At 56.3% G+C, this 11968-nt stretch overlaps 5 protein-coding genes across 5 annotated transcripts; 2 read left to right on the top strand and 3 right to left on the bottom strand.

Annotated features, from left to right (window-relative positions):
* Nucleotides 1-257: 257 nt before the first annotated feature.
* VDAG_07866 (acetyl-CoA hydrolase) lies at nt 258-2137 on the top strand. The gene has a single exon (XM_009652632.1). It carries the CDS (start codon nt 378-380, stop codon nt 1956-1958), a length of 1581 nt encoding a protein of 526 aa, XP_009650927.1. The 5' UTR covers nt 258-377; the 3' UTR covers nt 1959-2137.
* A 34-nt stretch (nt 2138-2171) lies between these two features.
* Nucleotides 2172-3862, bottom strand: VDAG_07865 (pristinamycin IIA synthase subunit A; the record flags this gene model as incomplete). Its single annotated transcript, XM_009652631.1, has 4 exons — nt 2172-2423; nt 2474-3208; nt 3257-3305; nt 3438-3862. 4 exons carry the CDS (start codon nt 3860-3862, stop codon nt 2172-2174), a joined length of 1461 nt encoding a protein of 486 aa, XP_009650926.1.
* Nucleotides 3863-4710: 848 nt separating this feature from the next.
* On the bottom strand, nt 4711-6534 carry VDAG_07864 (DUF895 domain membrane protein; the record flags this gene model as incomplete). The annotated part of the gene is made up of 7 exons (XM_009652630.1): nt 4711-4797; nt 4855-5014; nt 5219-5439; nt 5488-5567; nt 5620-6131; nt 6187-6415; nt 6471-6534. The coding sequence occupies 7 exons, from the start codon at nt 6532-6534 to the stop codon at nt 4711-4713; spliced, it is 1353 nt and encodes a 450-aa protein (XP_009650925.1).
* A 737-nt stretch (nt 6535-7271) lies between these two features.
* On the bottom strand, nt 7272-9208 carry VDAG_07863 (4-hydroxyacetophenone monooxygenase; the record flags this gene model as incomplete). Its single annotated transcript, XM_009652629.1, has 2 exons — nt 7272-8819; nt 8870-9208. The coding sequence occupies 2 exons, from the start codon at nt 9206-9208 to the stop codon at nt 7272-7274; spliced, it is 1887 nt and encodes a 628-aa protein (XP_009650924.1).
* Nucleotides 9209-10128: 920 nt separating this feature from the next.
* VDAG_07862 (vitamin H transporter) lies at nt 10129-11773 on the top strand (the record flags this gene model as incomplete). Its single annotated transcript, XM_009652628.1, has 3 exons — nt 10129-10262; nt 10361-11599; nt 11659-11773. 3 exons carry the CDS (start codon nt 10129-10131, stop codon nt 11771-11773), a joined length of 1488 nt encoding a protein of 495 aa, XP_009650923.1.
* Nucleotides 11774-11968: the final 195 nt, after the last annotated feature.

Raw genomic sequence — 11968 nt, 5'->3', positions numbered from 1 at the left:
ATGCAACCCTCGAAAGACAACATCATGATTGGTCAATTGAGTGATATCCGGGGCCTCCCTTCGAGTTGCCTGGGCTCAGCACCCGGCCGCCAGCTGCCCGTCGACAGCACCAATACGTCACAGGTCTTTGGAAGTGGGCTGATGGCGCCCTGAGCAACAACCACAATATAAAGCTTGCTTCGTTCCCACTTGGCGGCTGTCCCGGAGCGCCTCTTCGTTCCTTTCTCGTTCAACTCTGCCGAATAGCTCGTCTGCTGCCTGTCGGATTGCCCGTTGGAAGCTGCTGCTGGTCGACCTTCGCGGACAGCTTGCTCCGACTGACAACCCCCCTCTCCCCTCCACCACTGAACAACTGGAAAGCCAGTCGCACAGCGCCAATGGCCTCACCAATCGCTTCGGCGGCCCTCAAGGCCCGCGTGCGCCGCCCTTCCATGCTCAAGAAGCTGACCCAACCCGATAAGCTGCTACAGCACTTCCCCAATGGCGCGTACATCGGCTGGTCTGGCTTCACCGGTGTCGGCTATCCCAAGAAGATGCCCACCTACCTCGCCGATCATGTCGAGCAGAACAACCTGCAGGGAAAGCTCAAGTACTCACTATTCGTGGGCGCCTCATCCGGTGCTGAGACGGAAGACCGTTGGGCTGGTCTCGACATGATTGACCGCCGAAGCCCCCACCAGGTTGGCAAGTCCATCGCCAAGGGCATCAACGAGGGTCGCATTTCATTCTTCGATAAGCACCTGTCCATGTTCCCCGTCGATCTCATGTACGGCTTCTACACCAAAGACAGGCCAAACGACAAGCTCGACGTTGTCGTCGTCGAAGCGACCGACATTATGGAAGACGGTAGCATCGTTCCAGGTGCGTCCGTCGGTGCCACGCCCGAGCTCATCCAGATGGCCAACAAGATCATCATCGAGGTCAACACATCGCTGCCCAGCTTTGAGGGCCTGCACGACATCACTATGACTGAGCTCCCCCCCAAGCGCAAGCCTTACCTTATCATGGGTGTCGAGGACCGAATCGGTTCCACATCCATTCCCATTGACCCGGAAAAGGTTGTGGGTATCATCGAGTCCGATTACCAAGACCAGACATCCCCCAACACACCCGCCGATGCCGGCAGCAAAGCTATCGCCGACAACTTGATTGAGTTCTTCGAGCACGAGGTTTCGCGCGGCCGACTCCCCGCGTCCCTGCTGCCTCTGCAGTCTGGTATTGGCAACATTGCCAACGCCGTCATTGGTGGCCTCTCCGAATCCAACTTCAAGAACCTCAAGGTCTGGACCGAGGTCATCCAGGACACCTTCCTCGACCTCTTCGATTCTGGGCGCCTTGACTTTGCCACTGCTACGTCGATCCGTTTCTCTCCCGATGGCTTCCGCCGCTTCTACGACAACTGGGAGGACTACCACGGCAAGCTCCTTCTCCGCAGCCAACAAGTGTCCAACTCACCTGAAATTATCCGCCGCCTTGGTGTCATTGGCATGAACACCCCTGTCGAGGTTGACATGTATGCGCACGCCAACTCGACCTGCGTCATGGGCAGCCGTATGCTTAACGGTCTCGGAGGCAGCGCCGACTTCCTCCGCAGTTCCAAGTACTCCATCATGCACACCCCCAGTACAAGGCCCTCCAAGACCGACCCTCTCGGTGTCAGCTGTATCGTGCCCATGTGCACGCACGTCGACCAGACGGAACACGACCTCGACGTCATCGTTACGGAGAACGGTCTCGCCGACGTGCGTGGTCTCAGCCCCCGCGAGAGGGCGAGAGTCATCATCAAGAAGTGCGCCCACCCCGTATACCAACCCATCCTGGAGCGCTACCTCGACAAGGCCGAGTTTGAGTGCCTCAAGAAGGGCTGGGGCCACGAGCCACACCTGCTGTTCAACAGCTTCGACATGCACAAGGCGCTTCTGGAGGAGGGCAGTATGCAGAAGGTTAAGAGCTTTTAAGCAAGACGTGACGAGAGAGGTAGGGAGGTGCGAGGCAGCCAGTGACCATTTTTAGTTGCAGAAACGGCTCACACAAAGTTTTGGTACAGCTCTACGGAGCTGACAGACCGCTTGGGATCACGAACTTGATCTAAGCCGTCATTTTCATAGACATTTCTCGAATTTACTTGTTCAAATCATGACTCGGTGTGTCTTTTTGTCTACGCGTGTTTTCTATCCGTCTACTTTTGGCGTCGAGGGCTCTGCCGGGATGACAGCCTCCTCTGCTGATACGCCCTCCTTCCACAGGTAAGACGCCGCGACATGCTCGTCCAGAGGCTGCTTCTGGCCCTCACGTCGGTAGAAGTTCTCGCGGTATGTGCCCGCCGGTACGGCGTAGTCGTCCCAGAAGAGGCCGCGCTTGCGCAGCTCGGGCAGCAGCAGCTCAATGATGTCCTCGAAGGACTGGGGAAAGAGAACATAGGCCTGGCAAGGTCAGCGACTGTATTCATCAAGCATCCGCTGTGGCAACTCACAAAGCTGAAGCCATCGACATACGCCTCCCGCACCCAAGTCTCCAGACCATCAGCCACCTGTTCCGCCGTACCGACAAGCACAGGCCCATTGCCGCCGATGCTCACATGCTCAGCAATCGTGTGCTTGGTCCACTTGGCCGTGCCGGGCGAGAATCGCGCATACCCTTCCACCGTCGACCGCACGGCGTTGCTCTCGACCTGGCGCAGCTCCTGCTCGTCGCCGTACTGCCCGAGATCGATGCCCGTCCACCCGCCAAACAGCGCCAGCGCGCCCTCGAGCGACGCGTACTGCCTGTAGTCGGCGAGCTTGGCCTGCGCCTCCTCCTCCGTGCGCCCGAGGATGGGCGTCACGAGCGCGAGCACCTTGATATCCTTGCCGTTGCGCCCGTAGCCCGACTCGGCGAGCGCGCGAATCTCGGCCACGTTCTTGGCGCACACGGCGGGCGCGTGCGCCGACACGAAGATGGCCTCGGCGTGCTGCGCGGCGAACTGCTTGCCGGCACGGGAGGCGCCCGCCTGCAGCAGCAGGGGCGTCCGCTGCGGCGAGGGCTGGGTGATGTGCGGGCCGGGGACGTTGAAGAAGCGGCCGTCGTGGTTGATGGGGCGGACGAGCGCGGGGTCGGTGTAGATGCCGCGAGCGCGATCGAGGACCACGGCGTCGGTGCGCCAGGAGGAGTTGAGGAGCTTGTAGACTACGCGGATGTACTCTTCCGCTTGGGCGTAGCGGTCGTCGTGCTGGAGGTGTCAGTGGGCTCATGTCGTTCTATGGGCAGGGATGCATACCTGGGGCTGTTCGGTGAGGCCCATGTTCTTCGCGGCCGAGTCGAGGTAGCTGGTGACGATCTGCACACGTCAGTTGAAGGCTCGTCAGACTTGTGGGCAGGAGAACACCAACATTCCAACCGAGACTGCGGAACTATCGTCAGCACCTTCTCTACTTTCGCGGGAAACAAGCCAGACTCACCGTCCTCCCGTTAGGTGATCCAATGTTCCGAGTCTCCTCGCCAGGTGGTATGGCTGCTCATAGGTCGTGGACACTGTAACACCGAACCCGATGCTCTCCGTCGCAGCCGCCATGGCTGACACCACCGCCAATGGCTCATTGACAGGCCACTGCGCCCCAGACGTGATGGCGGGCTCGAGCGTCTTGTTGTAGACGTCGTAGCCACCCAGGACATCGGCAATGAAGACTCCGTGGAACTTTGCCTTCTCGAGGAGCTTCGCGAGGTCGACCCAATGCTTTGTCGAGTTGAAGTTGTGAGACTGATCGTCAGGATGGCGCCAGAGACCGGGGGACTGGTGACCACTGCACATCTCGACAAAGGCGTTGACGATGAGGCTCTTCTTTGGGGTGGCCCCGGAGGGCTGGGAAATGTTGGCGTCGCCCATGATGATTTTCGTTTGGATGTTCTCGTGAGTATCTGCGATAGGATACCAACGTGACTATAGATGCGACTGGGACTGGCAGTAATCGAACGACTGTCAAGGCAATGCAGAACGTGTGATGTCGAGGGGGTAAATCTGCGAACACTGACGTTTTGAACACGATCGACAAGACTTCACGATCAGCCGAGGGAAAGCGCGTCACGCTCGATTCAATGTTCCAGAGCTTCCACGCACTAGCCCACGCCAGAACGACGCGTGCTGCGCCGACGACGCCGATGGATAACAGCCCCGATTATCGGCCGGCGGGCGCCGGCCCCGCATGAATGGGGCGATGGTGCCATCGGAGCTCCGGGTGGCGTCAGTCCTCCGTGGACTCGTTTTGAACAGCTCAAGCGCGAGAGGTAACGTTCCAGATAACAAACCTGTGGGGGTTCCATGTGCGCTGACGTCTTTGGTGGCGTCGAAGCTATCGATCTTCGGGCAGACGAAACAGTCACGGGTACTGGTAAACGGACCATGCAGATGACGCCATGTTAGGCACAAAGGTGACATGTCTAGACGCGTGTTGGGTCCAAGGTCGCCCGCAGGATCGGTAAAATAACTGTCGATTCACATCTGCCGGTTCAGGGGTATACGAGTGCCGGAATCTCCTTTCTGGAAGGAAAGATGCGCGAGGCGTGGGGTTGAGCATCATTCGAGACAAGGGGGCTAGTCCATCTAGGAGCATCATCAACGAATGGCCAGTCACACACCGGCCACAAAGGCAATTGGTACCACATCGAATGATAAGAATTAATAGAATCGGTTTGATTGGGTTGGATAAAATTGACTTGTCCTCTATCCTAAGGTAACTAACACGGAGGCGAAGCAGGTTCGCCGACGATTCTCCAGCCCCAACTTTCAGGTTCCGACCCCTCGTCCCCTTGACAACCCTGCAGCTATGATCGGCGTCGTTAGCCAAATCAATTCAGTCCAGCCTTGCTCTCCCCACCAACGAAGGCTTTCTTGCCCTCGCCGTCCTCGCTCTGCGTCTCGCTCGACACCGCGCCGTCGCCTGCCTGAGTGATCTGGGCCTCATGGTGGATCCCCTTTTCGGCTCCGTTACCAAAGTGCTTGAGAACAAGCCAGGCGGGACCAATAGCAAGAGCCCACAGGCTGAAGTTCATGTAAATACCACCAATCTCGCCAAAGACGGGAATGGAGGTCAGGCCGTAGCTGACAGCCTGCCATGCGGACTCGGTACCACGGAGCAGAGCGGCGTAGCGAATGACCTGGTCCTCGGTTTCGGCCAGGTTCGTGACGAAGAAGTAGCTAATCTGTTAGCGAGATTGCCGAGATCCGCAGGAGACTAGTACTTACAGGAACAGGTAGTTGATTTGGAATCCAATCGTCAGGAAGATGTAGACGCCAAAGGCAGCGCCAAAGCCGGAGCTGCTCCAATCGTAGGTAGGACGGCTTTCGCGGAATCTGGTGGCCATGACGGTAGCCCATGTCCACCAGGCACCCTGGGTGATGACAATGAACCAGAATGCGCCGCGGGAGCGCGTCTTGAGAGGGATCTTGGTGCGGTCGAGCCAGTGCTGCATCCGTTAGCTTGGTTCAGTCAAGAGTACACAGGCCTTACTTACACCCAGAAGGTTGCCGGAGATGACGGCCACGATACCAGACAGGAAAGAGCCCAGCGCACGCGCGCGGACAGAGAACCACACTGCATCCTGTTAGATGCTATGATGCGCAACCTCGACACTCAAAGAACTCACGAGCGATGTATGTGAAGTACACGGCCTCAGCAAAGACAGCCTGTCCAATCCAGAGGAGGAGAAGCAGGAATTTGGGCTTGAGGAAGTTCTTTGTCGTAGCCTTGATCTCGTACCACGGGTTCTCGACGATGGACAAGTTTACCTTCTTGCCATCCCTGCGCTCGACCTTGCTTGGCTTGTTTAGGAAGAACCCGACAAATGGACCAGCCGCCTGGATGGCAATGAAGATGATGAAAACGGTGTACGAGACACTGCCGGCTTGGTCCCGATCAGCATTGAGACCCAGGTTGATCGCACCGCCGAGGATCTGTCCGCCGAGACGGTAGGTCAGCCAGTAGCCGAGGGCCTTGCCGCGGTTCCATGGCTCAGGGTAGGCAATGGCGATCGCAGCCTCCGCCATCCAGAAGACACCAGCCGAGATGCCGCAGACTGCAGCGCCGAAAAGCATGAGCCACTCGGTGCCATAACGGTTGTTGGTGTAGAGGCCAGCAGCAAACGGCGCATAACCAACGCTGGCAGTGTAAGCAAAAAAGTCAACGCGCGAAGAAGTAGTGTGCGCAGTCTTACGTTCCGAAGATGAGAGCACCCTTGATACCGATGTAGTGGACAATCACACTCGAGAAATAGCACGAGACGACCATGAGACAGAACGTCAGCGCATTGGCGGCGTTGACGAGCTTAGGAGACGCAGCGCCACCTGCACCCAGGGAGTTCATGGCTCCCCAGATGCCGGGCGCGGCGAAGTTGCAGAGACCCAGGATGGTCATGTTGTAAAAGGTCGAACGGTACCATCTCACTGCAATGTACGATTAGAACGACTGCTTCATTCAAGGCGTATCTGCCCAGCCTACCTGGGTGCTGCTGCTCCTTGGGAGGAGCAACCTGATCTTGGCGGAGTTCCTGAGAGTCAGACATCTTGCGCATAGATTTGAAGAAACAAAGATGGAAGTCGCAGTGATCGGCAACATGAAAAAATCGGTCCTGACGCCTAGATTTTATCCCAGGGCGTTTAGGAGGCTGTCAGAGCTTGACACCAAAGATCAGGGTCGCCCGGGCCACGACTCCCACGTGTTGGGCACCCACGGCAGTTGACCCGTCTATTCGGAGACAGTTCCGGTTACGGTCCCGCCATGTTCCAAAGTAGGTTGAGCAGTCAAGACCGGGGAGGTTGCGACATCCGCCGGACCAGCACGTAATGGCCGACCACCCTGTCCAGACAGCAGCTAACGCCAACCCCCTGCAACGGAGTGGTCTCCACAAAACGGTGTGATGTATTTTCTGCAGGGTCCAACCGATGGGAACCCGGCTGATCGGGGATTCTGGAGCTCCTGATGCCGAGAGGGACTGCATCTTAGAGAAGGTCAAGTGATTGACACATTTAGACTGGGGTTCGATATGTCGCATGGCATGAGCTGAGATCGGAGAGTTCCGGTGACTCAACATGAAAGGTCCGATGATGGCATTTTGCTAGAAGCAATAGCTTGCTCGAGGCGTTTCGCGAATATGTCCCAGGAGTCCGGTACCGCAATCAGGGATAGGCAGGGGTCGCGTGGCTGTAAAGGGATGCATCGATGAAGACGAGGCATCAACTATGGGATGAAGGCATAGAGGTTTGAACGTTTCAGTTTATTCTTCAAGATGACTAACAGAGCCTACGGCACTGAGTACCAGCCTTCGTGAACATCTCTCAGGTCAACCTTGTCCGCCCGCACTAGATAGTCTGTCATATCGGTCCCCTCTGTCAATTCCTTTTTGGTGCAGCCCTTTCCGAAGTACCACAGGAACGGGTTGCCTCCGCTCTCTTCTACGTACTCGTACTCCCAGTCCTCCCATCTTGGCTCTCGCTGAACCATGGTCACAAGCGATGCGCTGCCTGGCCAGAGACCGTGAATCCTGGCCCCCGGCTTGCCGCCGTTGTACCAGGAGCTGCACCCTTCCGAGAGCACCGTTGTTGCAAAGAAGGCGTCTGACCACTGGGTGTACTGCTCTGCTGCTCTTTTCTTTGGTTGAATCGTGCGGATGCCCTCCCTCGCTGCCTTGCGCAGGATTCGCGCGTAAAAGACAACCTGATTCTCCACATTGTGCGGCACCGTTCCTGATCGCCCTGAACCACCTGGTCCGTGGACAAAGAGCAGGTTGGGAAAGTCAGGCGCCGCAGCACCGAGATATGTGTAGGGAAACCCGTACTTTCCACCCTCGCGCCAGGTTTGAGAGAGATCCTCGCCGCGGGCAATAATGGGAAAAGGGGGCACCATGTCGACGTTGGCGCCGGTAGCGCAGAAAATGGCGTCGACCTCACGATGGCGGCCGTCTTCTGTCTCAATGCCCGTTGGAGTGATGCGCTTGATCTTGGTGCGGATATAGTCAACATTGTCGGCCGTGATAGCCTCGAGGTAGCCGGGCCCCGGTGTTAAACGACGGCAGTGAGGAGAAAAGTCAGGAATGAGGGCATCGACGAGATCAGGGCGCCTGGCCAGACGGTCGTTCATGGCCTTCTTGAAGGACTCGCGCTGAGATTCGACCGTCTCGTGGCCCTTGAGATAGCCGTTGAACCCACGGTAATATTGGCCCTCTTGCTCCTTACGGTATTTCAGGTACGTGTCTGGGTCTTGCTTGAAAGCATCACGCTGCTCTTGTGAGATTGGAAGCGGGTCGAGTGAAGTATCATGACCAGCAAAGGAGGCCGTCACCCAGGTCTTGTTTCGGGCATAATGGTCGAGTCGCCCAGCCACGCGCTGGAGATGCGAGGTGAGCTGGATGCCACTGGCGCCGTTGCCAATGACGGCGATGTTCTTCCCACGTGGATCAAATTCGGGGTCCCAGTTCGAGGCGTGTCGGAGGGTTCCCTTGAAGTCGTTGATGCCAGGATAGTCAGGCAGCTTCCAGGCGTTGAAGCGACCGATTGCTGTGAGCACAAAATCGGCCGTCTCGGTCCGCAGAACGTCTGTCTTGAGGTCCCGGACACTGATCTGCCACTCGGATTTCACGTCGTCCCAGTTCAGGCCCTCAACGCGCTGAGACAGCTGCAGAAACTTGTACAGGTCGTATTTCTTTGCGAGCCCCTGCCAATAGTCGCGAATCTCGGCGCCCTGGGCGAACTGTTCCGACCATTGCGTATTGGGGTCAAAAGTCGCCTGGTAAACATGTGCAGGAACATCGCATCGTACACCAGGGTATATATTCTCGAACCAAGTTCCGCCCTGACGCAGGTCAGCCAAGGTCAATTGTCTTCTTTCAAGCGTATACTCACCACATCCGCGTTCTTCTCAAAGATGCTGAGCTTGATACCCGGTACTTTTACTGGTAGTAGAATTCCAGAAAGTGTTCCACTCAGTCCAGCGCCAATGACAGCCACGCGAAGCTCTCGAGGCTCGTCAATGTAGCGATCTATGAGCTTCTGACTTGGGTTGCTGTAGTTTGGTGGCTGGAAGAGCGACTCGGCGATGGCATCAATCTTTCGTTTCGTTTCTTCAAACGACGTGGCTGGCGAGCTCTGGCTCGGTTTCACATGCGCGGCCACGGGCTGGGGTTTCTCATCGGGACCGACACCCTCGACACCACTATCTGATGAAGCGTGATAGTCTCCCATATTGTTCCAATGATGTTGCTCTCCGTGGTAATCAAGAGAGATTCGGTGCTTGGTCGTGATGAAAAAAGCCAAAGTCAAGGAGTATAGCACCTCGATCACTAGATAAGAAGCCCATACCCCGCGAAACACCACCCTTTTACCATGCCGATCCCTCTGAACCTTGTAGATCGACCCATCCAAGCTCGCCATCGGTAGCAGTGCCGTTCGACTCGCCGACGTCGCGCGCCGCGTCGTCTCACCTCTGTGACCTCCGAGCACGCCATCCCCCCCACATCTTGTCGCATCACCCAGACTCCGGTTCGGCGCACCCCGAACCTCAACACAGCGCACGCCATAATCTCCGACGGATCACTTTCGGCATCTTAGCAATCACATTGGCAGGTTGGTGCTCAGAAAGTCGTATTTGCACTGAACCTTGCCTGCATGGTGGCTGCGACCAGTGTGCGTCGTTCAATTGATCCCTCAGTGATTGGGCAGTGTCAGCTTCTTTGTAGCTCTCACGTCGGGCAGCTCCCGACTCCTGTTGCCCTTGAAAGCTTACATCAATTCTGCTTCGATGGTGCCATGACCCGAATGCTGGGCAACACCTCCGGAGTAGGATGCTGGTGGGTGACTGGAAAGATCATCATGAACTCTCCACTGGCTGGATTGATGTCTTCAAGATTGCCACCCTGGCTCGTCGTTGACGCAAGGACGCCTCGATGCATGGCGAACAAGCTAGTTGAGTCGGATAGAAGTGATGTCGCGTGGTGACATGCTTGTTTCGCACGTGGGTTTGATGAACATAGGGTATCATAAGAAGGGCGACGCCGTGTTTCCGAATTGCTGTGCAGGTGATGCAGCTTTCTCGGGATCTAGACCTCTTTACAGAGATACCTTTTCGGCAACAAGAGTTTGAATATCTTGACATCTGAAACATCATGGCTAGCCCTCCAGCCAAGAAGTGGTACCATATCAGGTGGTACTCCGACACGGACACCAAGGAAGAACGCAAGTTCATTCGTAAAATCGATGCCCTCATCGTCCCTTACGCTGTTCTGGCTTACTGGGTCAAGTACATTGACCAGGTACGTGTTGATTTCTGCCATCGAAGGAACCATACTCATAGAATCTCACTGGCTAACATTTTTACAGTCCAACCTGAGTAAATAGAGGCTCGTCCGCCACTCATGTGCATTGCATGCTGACTCTGGACACAGACAATGCCTATGTGGCTGGCCTGAAGGAAGACCTTGGCTTCCACGGCAATGAGCTCGTGCAATTGCAAACCTTCTACATTATTGGCGCCGTCACAGGGCAGATTCCATTCTTTTTCCTGGTCACCTACATCCCCATGCACTGGTTGATCCCCTTCCTCGACATAAGCTGGGGCATCTTCACGCTGCTGCAATATCGCGTCCAAGGCTTCTCCGAACTTGCTGCGTACCGGTTTCTTGTGGGCTTTTTTGAAGCTGCCTTCTTCCCCTTGATCCATTACGTACTCGGCGCATGGTACCGCGGCGACGAGATTGCGCGTCGTGGTGGCATCTTCTACACTGGACTGTCGCTCGGAACCTTGACCGCAGGTCTCATCCAAGCTGGCGCCTCAGCGCGGCTTGATGGTGTCAACGGCTTGGAAGGATGGCGCTGGATGTACATCATCTGTGCTATCATCACCATTCCCGTTGGCATCCTCGGATACTTTGTCATCCCCGGCACGCCCGATCAGCCGAACCGTCGTGTATTGACGGAACAGGACATTAAGATTGGCGAGAGTCGTCTTCAGCGGGCTGGCCATGAATCTCACGGCAAGCTCAAGCTTCAGGATCTCAAACAGATTTTCCTGAAGCCGCAATTCTGGGCAATTATCCTCATCGACGTGCTCTTTTGGAATGCCGGAATCCACACAAGCTCCGGATCCTTTCTGCTCTGGATTAAGAGCCTGGGTCGATACTCTGCGGCGCGAGTCAACGAGCTTGGTACCATCGCACCCGGTCTGGGCATTTTCTACACTCTATTTGTGTGCTTTGCATCGGATCTGGTCCTCGGTCCCGCATGGGCCATTACCATGGCCCACGTGTGGAACATTATCGGTCTCATTATTCTCGTTATTTGGGACGTTCCTGAGTCTGCAAAGTGGTTCGCCTTCTCGACCATCTACGCCTCCTACTCCATGTCGAGTGTCTTCCACGGCTGGGTCAACACACAGCTGCGTTCATCGCCTGCGCAGCGGTCCTTTACCCTGGTACTCATCAACGCTATTTCACAGTCGTCCACTGCTTGGACGCCTTTGCTCGTGTTCCCGACCGTCGAGGCGCCTCGGTATCCCAAGGGTTTTCCGTTCACGTTGGGCTCGGCGATCCTTCTTATCATTGCGACACATGCTTTGCGGTTGCATCTCAAGCGTCGAGAGTATGCTCCCCCCCAGTCCGCAACTTTTTTGATGTTCTTTTTTTGCTGACACCATACAGCCCCAAGATTGAAGACACCACGGCATATGCTGAAGAGGCGGCCCCAGTCCAGGAAACTCCTGTCAACAAAAGCACGCCGGTGAGTGTGACGGGTAAAAGGGATTCCAGCGAGTGAGCCCCGAGGCCTTGACACGAAGGACAGTGGGGGTTGAGCTGGCAATAGTAGACCGGGCCTAAAGCCCAGAATAGGCAGTATTGAGGGATCAGTCAAGGATGCAGAGTGACCTGTCAAATAGAAAAGCCTCCGTCCGCAAGCCGTCAGCATTCGTGACGAAACTCCATCCCGCGGGCATAACGTCACTCTCCGCAT

This window comes from Verticillium dahliae, genomic scaffold (genome assembly GCF_000150675.1).
Source record: "Verticillium dahliae VdLs.17 supercont1.18 genomic scaffold, whole genome shotgun sequence".
Lineage (NCBI taxonomy): Eukaryota > Fungi > Ascomycota > Sordariomycetes > Glomerellales > Plectosphaerellaceae > Verticillium > Verticillium dahliae.
The sequence above is the reverse complement of the archived record's forward strand: the minus strand, read 5'-3'. Positions and strand labels throughout refer to the sequence as shown.